The sequence below is a fragment of the Colias eurytheme genome, chromosome 6, assembly GCF_061535395.1.
Source record: "Colias eurytheme isolate Ceu_HAF_F1 chromosome 6, ilColEury1 Martin Lab GWU primary, whole genome shotgun sequence".
In the NCBI taxonomy this organism is placed as follows: domain Eukaryota; kingdom Metazoa; phylum Arthropoda; class Insecta; order Lepidoptera; family Pieridae; genus Colias; species Colias eurytheme.
This window is the reverse complement of record NC_142985.1, coordinates 13,528,818-13,546,615: the sequence shown is the minus strand read 5'-3', so window position 1 is coordinate 13,546,615 and position 17,798 is coordinate 13,528,818. Positions and strand designations below refer to the sequence as shown.

Sequence of the window (17,798 nt, the reverse complement as noted above, 5' to 3'; positions counted from 1 at the left end):
CCTTGATTAACGTGATAATTTCATTAAGCTTCAAAATTCTCATTGGATTATTACACATTTTTGGGCGTAAAGGTTTACATAATACATTTTCAATTTTAATTAACATTTTTAGTATTCATTCAAAAGGTGAATGAACGTAATTACAATTTATAATACAAGTGCTAGTTCTTTTTCTCTAAATAATTTATAGAGACAAGTTTTAAAAAGCTTTTGAATAATAATTTATTTAATCTGAAAGAAAATTTAACATTTGAAGTTAAAAGTTACTATTCCACACCAGTTTCAATCACTTTCTAGATGATCCTATGAGCTTTTGCAATCGTGCCAGTAAAGTTTATATACATAAATATTTGTACCAACTACAGTAATTTTAATTTCTAAACCACTAAACAGATTTGAATAAGTCTTGACATGTATCTTTTTCATTGGATCCGTCGATCTATACGATTTTATATGAAAACTAAAGCTGGCGAAATAGGGGGTGGAAAATTATGGAGAACAGCTATTGTAGCGTTATGCAAAATATAAGAGGGAGAGAAGCAGGTATATATACACCATACCCTACAAATTGTTATATTTACAAGCAGGTCCAATTATATGAGGCTAATTACGGTTCCAGACGATAAGACTCGTACTCAATTTAGCGATAGCAAACTAAATACCCATTTATCGGAAAACAATTAGCTACACGACTGCCTTGTCGCGATGACTGGAGTTAACTGAAGGCCGTAATGAAACATTTTAAACTTTAACGGCGCAGATAAGAGGGTATTAAATTGTTTATTGCACTTTTTATAGAAACATTCATTGGTGTCTCGCGCTAAGTGATGTATGTTTGTTTTGTTTAGCAGAAGTTATAATGTTACTTCTAATAAAAGGTACCTATTCTTTACAGTATTTTTTATTTCCTTTTCTACTTCTGTAGGTTAAAGCTATTTAGCTTTATGGATAAATTGCGATGATTACAATAATTTAAGAACGCATTTACCAGGAACACATAAAACAAAAAAAAAATTGCTAGAACATTTAATTTCAATATACAAACAGACAATAACATGTGCTATATACAAATGTTATATTATGTGAACAGAACGAGGAAGATCCATAGTTCTCTGTTCCATTCATCACAGATATAAGTACATGAGCATGTTAATATGCAAGAACGTCGCTATAACTCAGAGTGCACTCACGAGGATGTATGGCAGATGCATTAATTTCACAATTAGGACGATAAAGTGCTCGATTGCTTCTTGGTTTTATTGCATTTTATATTATGTATCTGTGATTTAGGTGAATATATTGGAAACAATTCGAAATAACTTTTATTTTTATAATATAAAGATTTCAAACTATGAATCATTTTATTTTTAAATCTTCCACAATTTTACTTACGAATAGGAATATTAAGAAAGTAAGACATTTATTAAGCGTGATTCTCGACGAATATAGTTTCGTTTTAGCCGAATTATTTTGATCCTACATCATGAAAATCTGAAAAGATCTCTTCTCAAAAGTTTCTTTAACTGTCCGCAAAATTCGTAACTTCGTGAAACTTTAAAATACGTTATGCGTAATAATCAATTGAATCTACATGAAACAAAGGCCTGGTACGGCAGCGTAGTGCAATTTATATCGGATTGCGTCGAGCCCATTGGCTGGTTATTGATTAGAGGCTGCAGTAATGGACGGGTCATGCGTCACGCGCCGAAATAACTTCCATATTGGTTCCAAAATAATCTTGTAGATTCATTATAGGAACAGATAACATTGGAACGAAACATTTGATGTTTGTTCTAATCCAGCATTCATGATGTTGTTATAAGAACCATACATTCAGTACTCTCCTGAATAAAAATGATTACCAGCTATTGTTGGAACCGTCAGCCTCCCGCTTTTGCTCCAATGCATGCGGGTAACAATAAAAATAGGCCACTGTTCCAGTAATAATCGCATTAAAATAAAAATAAATCACTCAGATTATATCACTAAAGTGATATGTAAGTGATTATGTAAACATAATAAGTTGTATTCGCATTGATATTGCAGTATAAATATTACGAATAAGTTAGTAACTTTTTATTAGCGCTTGATATTCATTCCTCGTGATTTAATAGCTCAGCGAGGATAAACACTGATTTCAATTACATTTAAAACCCGATATAAAACGGCTATCATTAAATGTGTTGACCTCTGTTTGTTAGCAAAAAACATTTTATTTTATTTTGTAATTAAGTAATTATTTGGCATGAATGAAAACTGTTCAAGTTGCTTGATTACAATCTAAAAGTAGATGAAAGCTGACACTGATATTATCATGAAATACTTATACCAATTCTGTTACAAATAACTTAACGTTAAAAGTTTTAATTGGATTAAAATAAATTTACCTGAAGCTCGTGATAAAATGTATGTAAATTATCCCTGCCCCATTATGCCAATATTGTGAAAAAAAAATTATGGCTCATGAATAATAGTATAATCGTATTTAAGATATAAATTGATACCACTAGTTAGTTTGCTTGCACTGTGTTTTTATCTAAAAGAAAATAAGAAGTTAAAAATAAGCATTTATTTATTTAAACCACTACCTATCTCAAAACACAAACAGTGATCGCGAAACTCAAAGTTATTACAGAAAATAGTACAAGCGGAAAATATCAGTTGAAGATTTGGCACGAACGGTTGCAAAAAACAATTTATGATAGATTAAACTTAATGATATCAATACAAAAGCTCACAGAAATGATAGTCGAGAGTACAAAGAGCGAAATAAATTGGGGGTCGGATTATGGACGCGGATAATGGAATAATGGATGGTTTCCTCCGCTTTATGATATCCTATTCCGATAACTGCAGATATACGCTCCTGTTACTGCTCTTCCATCGCTAGTGGGACGAAGACACGATTCACTGAGGATCAGGTAAACACCGCTTCATAGAAACATGGTTTGAAATCGAAATAAATAGATTCGCGGAAGTTTTATATCTCTTTGATGGGCTATCAAACTTCAAAAGACAAATGTGCATCGTTTTTAATACTATAGTTAATTTTTGTGTTCATGATTCTCCAAGGATCATGATAATACATATTATCAACTTTGCTAATTAATCTATGGAAATAAACACGCAGCAGAATTGTACAGTTCAATGATATCTGTCATCCAATACTTGGATAGCGAGGCTTCTGATAAGACGATTATGGACAAGTACAATTGGAACAATAATACACTAAAGATTATTGTATTATACAGGTCTCCTAAATAGTTCGCGATTCAGCTTAAGATCGCCAGTTTATTTCGTCTTCGTTTATATTTTATTATGTTTGTCTTCATCATGTTGTTCATGTCTTATTTTTTGGTGAATCTAATTGATACCTATCCTATTTGGAAGTATAAATGGCATTCTAGTTAACTGCAGATAAATTTTTCATCAATGTCAGAAAAACTTAGAAAGTAATACGATAAAAGTTTTCTAGTGCACCAATTTCAATTACAGTTACTTGTACAGTACGTGCTTGAAACAAATAAAAATCTGAAAAAAAATATTCAACATTAATGTGAAAAGTGACCGTGAATGTAACTGAAGAAAAAACGAGTTTTCTTACAAAATAAAATCATAACTTGGACTACTTAATTAAAGTGATGATAATAATATTAAACAATATTTTAAACGTATAAGTTTCAATTACATTGTTTATACTGAAGCAAACATTAACGTTGATTTGAATGTACATTTGCAATTCAAACTTTACCTTCTGTAGCTTACACCAAACATCAAAATGATCGGCCATCACACTGGCCAATGTTATATTATGACAAAGCGCTTATACGAGTAGATGTTGTATGTAAGTACATAGCTTATACGTGTATCATGTAATATAATATGGCGATTATGTCCGGATATATTAGATTTGTATTTATTAGCCAGGATATTTTGCCGGGTAGAAAAGTTGGGGTGCGAGTCTTTTTGTCTGGTAAACTAAATTAAATGTGATAAAAATCGCTGTACTGTTAAAAACAATCGTTTGAACAAAAAACGATTGTTTCAAAACTATGCTATGACTTATTGCGCCTGACAAACAAAAAAAACTTTTAAGTACATAGTAAAAATTAATAATTAACAACAAAAAAGTTCGTGGATAATTCATAACTTTTAATCATCTTTTCAATTTCGTCGTTTTAATATCGCGTCGTAGTACCCCGTCAATAAATATTAAATAAAAATTTAAAAACAGTTACAAAACACGCCCAAGCAATATCCGACCGAAAAAATGTAACCCAGCTTCACTCGCAGATATTCCAACAAAAAATGACAATCGTTTTGTTATTCCTTTTGACAAAACTGTGTCCAAACATTGCAACAACAAAATAAACGAAGAATCCAATAAATTCCTGTAACTTAAACACCAAAGACGAGTCGCAATAAAGAGCGCACGGACGTGATATACAAGCTCATAACTCGGTTGTCACCGCCACTGTGCGCCGATTGTAATGTCACTAAATTATAGCTCATTTGTTCACTGGCCTGGCCACTGTGGCGAAATGATTCTGTGAATTTCTAATGGCCTGTTAACTACGCGCTGGCTAATCGTAACTGACCTTTATTTTACAAAGGCTTTTGACCGCTTCGTAGATGATTGCCGGTATATAGGTCCTATTTCGGGAATTAAAGCGTTGCGTAAATTTCTCAGTATTATACAAATATACTTCTCACGTAGACCAGGTAAATTGATGTTCAAATGGACATTATATTTTCACATCTCATTTTAAAATGTATATAACTGGAAATCTCTAGAATTTGAACCTAATTAGCGAATCCAGTACATTAATTATTAATTAATATCTACATCATCAACAATGTATAGATATCCAACGCCATTGTAAAGTACAATATACTCTACGATGTACAATCTCAATACAAAATTTCCCTTTGTCTTCTAGCTAATAAATACTCAAATTCGAAATTTAACTTAACATTCTGTAGCTTTGTTCACTGAAAATTCATTGAAGTCATCACTTCCAAAAGCGATGATGAATGATAGCCATTGAATCGAGTCCATTTCTTTGTTTACTGGAGCTATGATTGGATTCTGTTGTGACATTCGTGATTTATCGTCTACTGTTTGTGGAGTAGGATCTTTATACTCTTCGTTAGGAGTTTTAGGCCATTTGCAACTATTAAATGTCAAATCTGGACACATTTATTACGTTGCGTTGATGTCATTCTACGTATAAGAATTCCCATTTGTTAAGGAGGGATAATGCGTTTTTAATATTCATAGAAATGATTGTTATATTTCATCCGTTGAAAATCAGGTAAAGGATGAAGCTGAGTAAATTTAATATGAATAACTTATGAATATTAATGTGAATAATTTTTGGACAAAACACCTGCTTCAAATATTTTGTAAGCTTATACAAATGGACAACAAAAGGTCTAATAATATTTTTGTTTTTCGGCGACAGTTTTTATACCCGTGTAATAACATAACACATTCATTATCTTCCAGATACAGCACCAGAGCTGCACTACACGTTCATAGAGCAAGCCTTACACCCAGGCCCGGCTGTAGCTCTGCACTGTTCTGCTTCAGGGTCTCCATCGCCTCGGTTCACTTGGCTTCTGGATATGCAACCTATTGAAGAACATAATACTCCACAAAGGTATACCTAAAATTTAATATGGTCAACAATTTCTTCCTCTGTTATCTCCTTAAATCAGTTTTGGTTATTGATAATTGGTTTAATAATTTTAAAAGCTGATAAAGTATGTGAAATTGCAGGACTATAACCCAGTTCCTAAGCCCGAGCGGCGAGGTGGTGAGCTACCTGAACTTCACGTCGGTGCGCGCGGAGGACGGCGGCCGCTACACGTGCCGCGCGCACAACTCACGCGGCTCCGTGGAACATTCTACACGACTCAATGTATACGGTAAGTTTATATTTTTCACTATTGTTTCTACTTGTTGTAAAATATAAGAACATGATATAGGTGATGATAATATGCTTTTCCGAGAAAAACCTATCAATCTCTCCTTCAAAAGATCAAGATAATATATTTTTGGACTTTGGCAAAGAATTCAGCTTCTCTTGTAGTTCGGACAGGGAACACATAATTGAGCTATTACATATTTATTAATATCAAAGAGATACAATGGACGTTATTGCTTTTGTTTACATTCCCATCGGGCAACTGAAATTGATGCATCAAAAGCGAACATTCGTTTATTTGTTGTTCTCGCGGTCTTTATTGGTTCTGTTTGTCTTTGTAAATTACACGAATCCTTTATCTCTATCAGTTTCGAAATCTTTAATTAAGCATATTTTTTTAGTTTATTCAATTATGAGATTTTAAATTGAAAATAAAACAGAGCTGTTTAAACGTTTTCTGTATGCTATTTTTTGTGTGTGTGTGTTTTTTTTAAATATTGGTTATATTATTATCATTAAAACATATTTTGTTGTGAACAAAACTATGATGAATATATTAAAATTATGTTCTCCGATGTATTATGTAACATTTAAGATCTAGCTCTGATCTATATTCTAAGATATACTCTACGGTATACCTACCTGAAATCTGGAATGCTACGAATCAATTTGTAGCAACGTCAATCATTCAAATTGATTAAGTTCAATTAGTCAAACGAACGGCAATTAGTAGAATCATTAAGCTTTTGATTAAAACGATGAAGCCGGACTTGGTAAACACAATGCTACCGTTTTCTCTTGCTATTTGTATTGTATTAATATAAATTCTGAAAACCTCTGATCATTTAAATGAAATACAGAAAATGGTTCGAAAACTATCAATTTTAATATTTTCTGTCATGCTACTCTCTCTTATTAGTTTTGTTTAGAACATTCGCTGTTGTTTCTAAAAAAATAATACCTAATTTTGAGATGCTAACCAGCAACAAAAAGAATATTATTTTAGTCTATGATTTGGTACTGTTCGAATCTCGCCACTCGTACTTAATTTTATTGTATTCAAATGAGAAAATTCCTTTCGGGCTTTATTGAATTGTACAAAAAATTTAAAAACATAATTGCTTGGTGTCCCAGGGCCGCCGTCGATCCGCAGCATCGCGCCGGTGCGCGCGGTGGCGGGCGCCAACACCACCGTACACTGCCCCTACTCAGGATTTCCAATCAGGTTGATGGAGGTGCATTTGTTTAGTTACATTATAAGTTTTCTTTATGTTCCTTTATGTAGACCGTAGAATTACTTTGCACGATGTTTCGTAAAAATTGTTGTTGTTTAAAATGTTATAATTTTAATTGAGAGCTATCGAAGAACAGAAAGTGATTCTAATTTCTATTCGGTTCGTCTTAAATTGTCGACTTTAAATACTTGCGACTTTTGCCTTCTCATGTCTAAAATGATACTTCTTAACGATAAAGTTAACGAGAGTTAAGTAGGTGTTGGCCTACACGCTTAGTGTCCCACAGTGAGATCCGCTGGCAGCGCGGCGGAGTGGACATCCCCGCGGGTGAGGCGGGTGAGGCGGGTGAGGCGGGCGGCGGGCGGGCGAGCCTGCGGCGCGGCGGCGCGCTGGCGCTGTGGCCGGCCGACGCGGCGGACGCGGGGCTGTACTCGTGCCGCGTGCTGGCGCCCGACGGCCACTACGCGCAGAAGGACGTGCAGATCTTCGTGCGCAGTGAGTGCCGCTGCTTCCTCCTCCTTCTGGTCGCGCCACGCTGCAACGCATCGTCGAAATGCCAAACAATTTCGTAGACTTAATAATAGTATTTTTTAAGGAATTTTAAAGTCAGTTTTTACAACTGATAATTGAAATGAAATAACCATTATTATGCCTATTTAATCTCTAAATAAATATGACTTTATTTTTCAGATCCTCCAAAAATTGCGGGATTCACTTTCCCCTCAGATTTAGTGGAAGGCAGTTCTATTCAAGTGCTTTGTGGAATCACATCCGGAGATAAACCCGTCTACTTTTCCTGGCTAAAAGATGGCCAAACGATTCCTTCTGACTTACAGGTTCGATTATAATCTTTAATATAATCTTTCGACAGTAAACACAATTATTATAAAAACATAAAAAAGCAACCTTCAATTAACAATGTTCTAATAATCGAGCCTCAAGATAGATGAAAACGTTTTTTCAATGAGAAATGATTTTGTTTCAAGGTGCAAGAGAAGTCTCTGGACGAGTTTAGTTTCCTGATATTCTCTCACGTGACGTCGAAGCACAGCGGCGAGTACACTTGCGTGGCCAGCAACTCTGCTGCTGAAGTCAACCACACAGCCAGACTTGCTGTCAAAGGTAATGAATATTATATTGACAGGATTTGCCATGTATATAGACATCTACTTCGATGTCTTATGACCCAACCCATACACTTTTTAGTTTCCAAAATATCTTGAAATTTTGACTTCATTTTATCAGTTTTTTTAATGTAAAACAAGTTTCAAAATTGAATTTAATCTCAGTTTAAAGATATTCCACTACTACATCATCTAGCACCCAGTTGCTTTTATAATATTAAGTTCATTACAAAAAATATATTGAATTCCGCAGTGGCGCCATCTTGGGTGTACGAGCCACAAGACGTATCAGTGTTGTTGGGAACTCCGATAATGGTACACTGCGCAACTAAAGGATACCCGGAACCTAAAATTACCTGGTTGAAAGGACACGGTAAGTCAATCGTATTTTCTAAATAATTATTAGTAATGTAAAGATACAGTTTTTTGAAAATATTTCAAAATTATGATTGTAATTAATTTAACTGTAAATACCATCAATAAAATATAGTAGTGACGTATGGATCGGAATGTTTTGGGTTGAGATCCTAATTAATTTTTGCTTTGACTGATTGAAGCTACACTTAGACTGGGTATCAACTCAAACAAAAATTATTATTAACCAATAATAGTTTAAGGGTGCGTATAAAGCAAAATTACCAATCTTCTATTAGATGATACGTGTAATATTCAAGATCAAATCTAAAAAATAAAATATATATCAAACTAAATGATCACACTTTTACGTTTTCTACTTGACATGGTAATACTTATTAATTATTATGATTATTTTTTTCATAAACAATTATATTAAAACATTTGCAAGATATTTGTTAGAGCATTTTGTGTAATTACTTTTAGTTTTGGTTTTATCTGCGATAAACCACTTTTGGCGCGTTTTTTTCTCGAGATAAACGTTTGGTTTTGTCACGATAAATGTCCAGTCAGTCCATGTCAAGTAGAAAACGTAAAAGTGTGAAAATTAGAGCTAACTTGGTGATTTTTTTTTATCGAGTAAATTTTAATATTTTATGTTTTTGATTGAACAGAATCGTTGAACATATCATCTAGTTTGATATATATTTTATTTTTTAGATTTGGTCTTGAATATTACACGTATCATCTAATAGAAGAGTGGTAATTTTGCTTTATACGCACCCTTAACGTATCGTTTCGATGAAAATCGCAAAAGCAAATACGCGTTTCTGCGAATTGTCTAGAGAGGCCCTGTTGTGGATTTGTGTTATAAATTCCATGCGCTTCTATCGTCGAGATATTTGTTTACTGTGAAAGAAGCTTTTGGACCATTAAACTTTTTAAATTATTATTAGACCTTTTGAAGCACAAATTGTTATTCCAGGTTCGAGTCCTTCCGACTTCCGTCCACTCTCAGTGGCGGAGGGCTCCGCAGTAATACTGAGCAACGGGTCGCTGAGCGCGGGTTCAGCGGCGCGCACGTTGGAGGGCCGCTACATGTGCCGCGCTGACAACGGGGTGGGGCGGGGGCTGAGCAAGGTCGTCACTGTGGCTGTTAATGGTGAGTGACATGACGATAACTTGATGTTTAGAGCGTTTAAAATTAGACGCTTACTAGTAGCTGAATGAAAAGTAAAATTTCAGTTGTGATTATAAAATTTTGTGTATTGCAGAGCCGGCGCAGTTCGAGTACTCATCCCGCAACATGTCGGTGCGTCGCGCGGCGGCGGCGGTGCTGCCGTGCGCCGCGCGGGGCGACCCGCCGCTGCAGCTGCACTGGACGCACAACATGCGCCCGCTAGACCTCAACACTTATAGGTAATATTGGTTGGAAAATTACTGGTGATTCTGGTGATGAGTGATACTTCCGTACGGTAAAAAAATTGGTTATTTGTAAAGTAGGTTTACGATCGAGATGTTTACGTGATAACGTCTTATTGGTGGCAGCGCTCGAGATGAGACGGGAGATCGGTCCGTCTCTCTCTCGTTATACCTGCGATCGCGCTCGTGAGGTTTTGGTGTGACACAAGTTTCTGAACATGTCACTCGACTAAAACGATTTTAAAAACGTTATCACGTTAAAAAATAAAACGAAATAATTGATGGAAAGTATTAATTTTTCTTGTTCGACAAAGTTAACACAATATTATTCTACACGCTTAAAGAGATATGATTTTCTTTAATAAAACGATTTTAATAAAAACCGTTTATGAATTTCAGGATATCAGTATCAGAGAAGAGGTCTGAAAATGGCGCCAGTTCCGAACTAAACATTGCTCATGCGCAGAGACGAGATTCAGGAGTATACCGATGCCGCGCTGAGAACGCGTACGGGCGGGACGAGTTGCTGATTTACCTAGCTGTACAAGGTCTTGGAAAAATTTAATATGACAAGCTATTATTATTTTTATTTGGTTCACAACTTGGAATTGATACAAGCAGGCTTAAAAACTATTTAGTAAAAAAACATTTGCGGTGTAATTCCTAAATTAGTGAGCACATCGTGAAACTACTTATACTACATACTTAGCTAGATAATAGACAAAATACATTTAATTTTTAAAATTTTAAACTTCAATCTAACATTTATCAAGTTACACTCTAATTTTCACTCAACGCAGAGTAAATTTTAATTCTAGATGAGGCTAGAGAATTCGACAAAATATCGAATGAAATGTGTGTACCCGGCACACACTTTTTTAAGCTATTGCATAGCTTCTATCGCGGGCCTTGAGCGCGGGGACCGAATCCAGAAATTTAGTACTTAACGAAAAACCTCACGCTCCCCACTCCGACGGGCACGGAGGTGTGGCTTGAGGCATGCTATGCAATAGCTTTACCGCGGCAGTCCCCGAGTGCCACAAGTCTTTTTTTTTTACTTGCGTCGTTATACTAGATTGATGTTCTCTCGCATCTAAATCGTGTGTGCTGGGCAGAGTTCCCGGAGGCGCCGCGCGGGCTGGCGGTGGTGCGGCGCGAGGCGCGCGCGGCGCTGCTGGCGTGGCGCCGCGGGTTCGACGGCAACGCGCCGCTGCGCGCCTTCCGCCTGCAGCTGCGCGCCGTCGCGCCGCGCGCCGCGCCCGCCGACTGGCGCCTGGCGCCCGCGCGCGACCTGCCCGCACACGCGCTCACGCACAGGTGAAATTTACAGCAACATTACAACACCTTAAACTTTCAAATATAAACTCTTTCAAACCATAGACAAATTTAGAATAGAATTGAAAAATTTCGATCACGAGGCGGGATTCAAACCCGCATCCTTTCACGCTAATCCTGGACGGATGCCTGAAAAACTCGGCCACCCGTGAGTGCCAGAGCAATCGAATTTATTCTATTGTTTCGGTTTTATGTGTCTCAGCTTGTTCCTTCTCAATAGGAAATTTATTTATTTTATCAGACAAGAATCATCAGATCCTGATTCAGACGTGATACTGGAGTATCGGCTGGATGGCCTCAGACCCGCGACGGCTTACGCCGTGAGAGTCGCCGCTGTTAACGACATCGGGGACAGTGATTATTCTGATTCAGTCATACTGAATACTTTGGAGGAAGGTAAGCAATATTTTTTATTGCATCTTGTATGGCAGCTTGATGTATGAATTTTTTATATAAATGAATGCTTTACAATTTATGTAAAAAAAGTCAAATCGATTTATACTCATCTTATTCAAAATCAGTAACCCCTTTATTTTTTTATTTATTTCAAATTTTGTTGTTAAATAATTATTATTATATTACATAAGTGTTTTACTATTTCCAGCACCTTCAGAACCTCCTCGCAGTGTCGAAGTATTAGCAGATGCACCGGGAGAGCTGCTTGTTAAGTGGCAGGTAATAAATTTAGAAATTCATTATTTTAGAAGTAATAATCAAATTTGGGAAAGCGTTATTTCGTTATAGGCTATAACACAATTAAGACTAAGGACTGTGTGCAGCTTCAGGAGGACTGAAACTGGTATAATTGTGTGAAATCAACTTAATAATGCTTTTGACTGTTGTTCCGGTTATGAATAATGTTTATGAAATAACAATTGTACAATGTACAGGTCTAATAAAAAGTTTAAGTTTTTCAAGTATTTGCGTATGATTACTATCGCGTGCACTCGTGTGTGTCAGCCGCCGCCGCAGGAGTCGTGGAACGGCGAGCTGGTGGGGTACGCGGTGTGGTGCCGCGGCGCCAACGCGTCGCTGGCGCTGGGCGTGGCGGGCTGGGCGGCGCGCGCGGCGCGGCTCGGCGCGCTGCGGCCCGCCGCGCGCTACGAGCTCAGCGTGCGCGCGCTCAACGCGCTCGGCGCCGGGCCCGCTGCCGCGCCGCTGCTCGCCACCACGCTAGAGGACGGTAAGTGCTACTTTTGCTATCGATTCTTTTGTCTTATTCATGAGGGTTGTAAGGCACATGATCGCAGTTGGTTCGATGCACTCCGTGATCGTCGGACTAGGTTAAACAATTTATCACCTTCCACAACATCATCATATAAGTGTAAGACTTGTGGGCGTTATTGTCGCTCCAGAATCGGGCTCTTTAGCCACGAACGACACTGCCCTAAATCATGACTGATTAGGAAAATTGCAACACTAATAAATTAAAATTTTCTTTTTTTAAATTTAAATGTAACTGCATATATTATGATCTACTACAGATCAAATAGGCCAACGACAGTATATTCAAATAATTTGGAAAATCCAAAAGTGCACGCCTCATATTTTTTTTTAATAAATATTTTTAATTATTATTTTTGTTTATTTAATAACAATTAAACCACATCGAATCAGACCCTGAAAAATGAAAGGGTTCTATTCCTGAGCATACTCAAGCGTAAGAGAAAAAAAAAGACTCGATTAGTAAAGTATTTCGGTCGCTATCGTGTTAACAAGAAAAAGGATCCGCACATACAGACACACGGACGTCCAAGACAGAACTTTTTTAAACTGTTTTTTAACTAGTTTAAATAACAAAAATGACATCAAAAATATCATTAACGTTAAAAATGGTGTTTTTTCTTAATATGTGTGTGTATGTATTATCTTACAAGTGCAATGTATGATACATAAAGACATTTTAAGTTTGAAAAATCAGATGTTTTGCGCGAAGCGACAGTAGTACCCACCTCAACGCTTCGCTTATGAGGCGTGCAATTGTCTTTAAGTAGTTGAAGACTGAATCCTTACTACACATGCACTGATGTACTCTACGTCTGTAGGTCAAACTTGTTAAAAAGCTTTACTTTGCAAAAAAAATAACTTTTTAAAAAATGTTGTGTGGTTTTATGAAACCACGGTAAAAGTGAAACTTAGGCACAAAATTATCGTATTTGTACGATAATTATCGTACGGTTCGACCGTCATGCGACATGCGCTACACAGACCAAAAAGTTTGAGACGATGTAATAAAAGTTTCAATTTAAAAAATAATAATATCTATTCATTTGATTCGTAATTGTATTTTAACTAAATTAATAATTATGACTACTAAAAAAAATTTTAAATAATAATCCTTCATTATATTTTCTCAATCCAGTCCCGGAGGCGCCTCCGCAGCACGTGCGCTGTGAGCCACTTTCATCGCAATCGTTCCGCGTGTGGTGGGAACCGCCGCCGCCGCTCCTACGCGGGGGACTCATCATCGGATACGAGATATCTTATCGAGTAAATATCTTGAGCCACTTAAAGTTATGAAAAAATGTAATTTAATTAACGTTGAGATGATTTGCTTTTTTTGGGTGTCAATTTTTTATTTATAACATAAGGTGTTTTTATGATAAAGTTTAGCGTATCGGTGATAATTGCGAAAAACCAATAACCAAAATATTAAGATGTTCGTTTTCTAAGAAGCGTGGTTTTGACACAATAATGTATGGTGGTCAGGCTGCGGATGCGGACGCGCTGGTGCCGTGGGAGCGCGTGTCGGCGGGCGGCGGCGGCGCGGCGGTGGCGGCGCGCGCGGGGAACTACTCGCTGCGCGTCGCCGCGCGCTCCGCCGCCGGCCTCGGCCCGCACGCCGCGCGCTACTGCAACACGCTCGACGACGGTACGCACGCACTACACACTATACGTATGGGACAGTACACTTAGGTACTACACCACAGTATACCTTCGAAACATCTCACTCACCGTTTCGAACGTGCGCATCGACGACACTTTGATAACTGTTATTAATCACAGAATGCAAATGTTAAAAAAATAATAGTACAAAAGCAAACGACAATACGTTATTATTATTTATTTCTAACGTTTTTACCATGGAATCTTTTTAATGCTATATTAAAAGTACAAATACATTAGCCACTGCTAATGAATAATTTCTCTTCCAGTTCCAGGACCTCCCGCAGACGTGAAAGTATTTCCCCACTCTGATGACTCTGTCATGCTGAGCTGGCTCCCTCCCTTACAGCCGAACGGACTGATACGACACTACAGAGTCTACACTCGACCGCAGAGGTAAGAAAATGAATAAGAATAACGATAAAATTTCAATTTGAACTAAATGATTATACGTTCTGATTGGATTTTGCATATTTTCCTGAATTTCAATTCAATTCATATTATTTTTTTATTTATTTTAAAGTGAATTGGCTTTATTGGATTAATCGATTCCTTACATATTATTAGTTTTACGAATACAAAGATACAATAAATAAATAATTTGGAAAATCCAAAAGTGCACGCCTCATAATTTTTTTTTAATAAATATTTATTAATTATTATTTTTGTTTATTTAATAACAATTAAACCACATCGAATCAGACCCTGAAAAATGAAAGGGTTCTATTCCTGAGCATACTCAAGCGTAAGAGAAAAAAAAAGACTCGATTAGTAAAGTATTTCGGTCGCTATCGTGTTAACAAGAAAAAGGATCCGCACATACAGACACACGGACGTCCAAGACAGAACTTTTTTAAACTGTTTTTTAACTAGTTTAAATAACAAAAATGACATCAAAAATATCATGAACGTTAAAAATAGTGTTTTTTCTTAATATGTGTGTGTATGTATTATCTTACAAGTGCAATGTATGATACATAAAGACATTTTAAGTTTGAAAAATCAGATGTTTTGCGCGAAGTGACAGTAGTACCCACCTCAACGCTTCGCTTATGAGGCGTGCAAAACGAGTACCTAATAGTTCAGGATAATACCCAATACTGCTTGATTGCACTGCAGGATAGGTCGTCACTCGAGCGAGGTGGTACTGGTGGGCGAGCGGCAGCAGCGCGGCGAGCAGGCGCTGGTGCTGGCGGGGCTGGCGCCGCGCCGCTACGAGCTGTGGGTCGCCGCCAGCACCGCCGCCGGGGAGGGCGACATGAGCACTGTGGTCGCAGCCACGCCCAGCGCTACGGGTGCGTTTTAAATGCAACAAAGTTTGGTATTGCGTAAAATTAGCGGCTACAAAAAATTTTCACTAGAAATGTTCATGGTAATTTTTTAATGTTTCGTTGGCGTAATTCATATCATTATTTAGTTCAAGACTTTTTTATTTTTCTTAAATATTACTATAGACATTAAGCACTTACAATAACTGTTTTGTAAAAAAATTGTCACTGTTTGTGTATTTTGTAGCGGGTGCCAAAATAGCGTCATTCCCGCGTCGTGTAGTGGTCCCCGTGGGTGGATCAGTCGCCCTGCGCTGCGCGGCGGCGGGCCAGGCGGGGGCGCGCGGCTGGGCGCGGCGCCGCCCGCCGCCGCCGCACAGCGACCCGCGTGTGAGGATGGATGGCGATGCGCTTGTTATACTCAGTGAGTGTTTGAGACAAGTTTTAGAATCTCGGAAATTAAGATTTTTAAATGTCAATTACAAAATATGGTTATATTTGTTTTGATCGACTAAATAAAAAGAATTTACTTTTAAATTGTTTTTGACAATTGCCATGTTTATGAACTTATCAATATTTTTATTCGAACTCACTCTCTGGCTAATAATATAAGGCATAGTTAATATATTTATAATTTTGTTCTAGTAACCCATTAAATCGTTTCCAGAAGCGGAGCCGTCCCTAGCGGACAACTACACGTGCACGGTGCGCAACCGCTGGGGCGAGGACCACGCCACGTGGGAGCTGGTCGTGCTGAGCGCGCCGCCCGCACCGCGGCTCCGGCTCGCCAGCGCCTCGCCCACTGCACTCGTGGTGGCGTGGGATACCACGGGAGCTGATAGTGAGTCACATTTTATAGTATTCTTGACTTAGGGCGTTGTTAAAGCCAACAATAGCAAACTAGTAGAATTTTTGAAGAACTATTTCTGAAAAGTTAGTAATAATAATAATTCACACACTTTATTTAAACACATCATTTTTTATTAAAGCAGAAAGAAAACGGCATGATTTATTATATTGATAGTTCAAAAAGTAAATTTTAAAAAGTACAAATATTGATCCCAGAATTGAGCCTTGTGAAACCCCAGGTGATGCAACTGAACTTTATCGATGAGATCCTTACTAATAATCCTTTAATTTTAGCATGTATTTTACATAGATAATATTATTATAAGGAACATCATCAGTCCAATAAATAAATATTTTTAATTTGGTAGAAAGTTCGTACGTAATATTGTTATGATGAACTTTATCAAACGCTTTCGAGAAAGCTATTGCACGCCTCATAAGCGAAGCGTTGAGGTGGGTACTACTGTCACTTCGCGCAAAACATCTGATTTTTCAAACTTAAAATGTCTTTATGTATCATACATTGCACTTGTAAGATAATACATACACACACATATTCAGAAAAAACACTATTTTTAACGTTCATGATATTTTTGATGTCATTTTTGTTATTTAAACTAGTTAAAAAACAGTTTAAAAAAGTTCTGTCTTGGACGTCCGTGTGTCTGTATGTGCGGATCCTTTTTCTTGTTAACACGATAGCGACCGAAATACTTTACTAATCGAGTCTTTTTTTTTCTCTTACGCTTGAGTATGCTCAGGAATAGAACCCTTTCATTTTTCAGGGTCTGATTCGATGTGGTTTAATTGTTATTAAATAAACAAAAATAATAATTAATAAATATTTATTAAAAAAAAATTATGAGGCGTGCACTTTTGGATTTTCCAAATTATTTTCTATTTTATTTGCATAATAGCACATTTTTTGGTAATTTATTAAGGTACATTTTTAAATACTTACAATACTACCAATCGTATCCGACAATCTTACCACTTTTATGTTATCTCAGTTTTCAAAAACGCTATCTGCTAAAGTGTTAACAATAATTGTACAAATCGTTGCGCTACGTGGCAGGCTACACGCTGGAGTGGTCCCGCGGCGAGGGCCCGCGGCAGTCGCGCGAGGAGGCTGGCTCTGCACGCAGCGCGGCGCTGCGCGGGCTGGCGTGCGGCGCGCGCTACCGCGTGTGGGCGCGCGCGCGCGGCCCGGCCGGCGCCTCGCCGCACAGCGACGCGCTGCACGCCGCCACGCTCGGCGCGCGTGAGTACACCGCGCTAACATTGTGCTAGCGGCTAACGAGCCACCAGTTCTCATCAGACCGGGAGCTCAAATTTGCAAAAGAGCGTTACAGCACGCACCAAAACACAGGAACGATCTGCTGCAAAACATACTGC

The 17,798-nt window shown here is 37.6% G+C and overlaps 3 protein-coding genes and 1 long non-coding RNA gene across 4 annotated transcripts in view; all 4 read left to right on the top strand.

Annotated features, from left to right (window-relative positions):
* Window positions 1-7,511, top strand: part of LOC149908149 (cell adhesion molecule Dscam2-like) — a 52,115-nt gene extending 44,604 nt beyond the window's left edge. The window contains exons 9-12 of the mRNA XM_090102669.1: window positions 5,510-5,663; window positions 5,783-5,931; window positions 7,065-7,165; window positions 7,452-7,511. Coding sequence (XP_089958795.1) covers window positions 5,510-5,663; window positions 5,783-5,931; window positions 7,065-7,165; window positions 7,452-7,454 — 407 coding nt within the window. The 3' untranslated portion in view covers window positions 7,455-7,511. The remainder of the gene's footprint in view (window positions 1-5,509; window positions 5,664-5,782; window positions 5,932-7,064; window positions 7,166-7,451) is intronic.
* Window positions 7,512-7,537: 26 nt separating this feature from the next.
* On the top strand, window positions 7,538-11,386 carry LOC149908148 (cell adhesion molecule Dscam1-like). Its single transcript, XM_090102668.1, has 8 exons — window positions 7,538-7,660; window positions 7,856-8,001; window positions 8,152-8,287; window positions 8,543-8,662; window positions 9,629-9,805; window positions 9,918-10,062; window positions 10,465-10,613; window positions 11,181-11,386. Exons 4-8 carry the CDS (start codon window positions 8,602-8,604, stop codon window positions 11,384-11,386), a joined length of 738 nt encoding a protein of 245 aa, XP_089958794.1. The 5' UTR covers window positions 7,538-7,660; window positions 7,856-8,001; window positions 8,152-8,287; window positions 8,543-8,601.
* Window positions 11,387-11,685: 299 nt separating this feature from the next.
* Window positions 11,686-12,455, top strand: LOC149908147 (uncharacterized). Its single transcript, XR_016456830.1, has 3 exons — window positions 11,686-11,796; window positions 12,005-12,075; window positions 12,361-12,455. It is a non-coding gene; the product is annotated as an uncharacterized LOC149908147 (long non-coding RNA).
* Window positions 12,456-12,622: 167 nt separating this feature from the next.
* LOC149908146 (cell adhesion molecule Dscam2-like) lies at window positions 12,623-17,693 on the top strand. Its single transcript, XM_090102666.1, has 8 exons — window positions 12,623-12,683; window positions 13,763-13,890; window positions 14,110-14,272; window positions 14,556-14,682; window positions 15,406-15,581; window positions 15,802-15,978; window positions 16,222-16,395; window positions 17,479-17,693. The coding sequence occupies exons 1-8, from the start codon at window positions 12,623-12,625 to the stop codon at window positions 17,691-17,693; spliced, it is 1,221 nt and encodes a 406-aa protein (XP_089958792.1).
* The last annotated feature ends 105 nt before the right edge of the window (window positions 17,694-17,798 follow it).

Coding starts and splice junctions, on each gene's coding strand:
- LOC149908146 (XM_090102666.1), top strand. CDS start 12,623: ATGAGGGTTGTAAGGCACATGATCGCAGTTGGTTCGATGCACTCCGTG. Junction 15,582..15,801: donor AGCCACGCCCAGCGCTACGG/GTGCGTTTTAAA, acceptor TGTATTTTGTAG/CGGGTGCCAAAATAGCGTCA. Junction 16,396..17,478: donor GGATACCACGGGAGCTGATA/GTGAGTCACATT, acceptor GCTACGTGGCAG/GCTACACGCTGGAGTGGTCC.
- LOC149908148 (XM_090102668.1), top strand. CDS start 8,602: ATGGTACACTGCGCAACTAAAGGATACCCGGAACCTAAAATTACCTGG. Junction 9,806..9,917: donor CGTCACTGTGGCTGTTAATG/GTGAGTGACATG, acceptor TGTGTATTGCAG/AGCCGGCGCAGTTCGAGTAC. Junction 10,063..10,464: donor CTAGACCTCAACACTTATAG/GTAATATTGGTT, acceptor TATGAATTTCAG/GATATCAGTATCAGAGAAGA.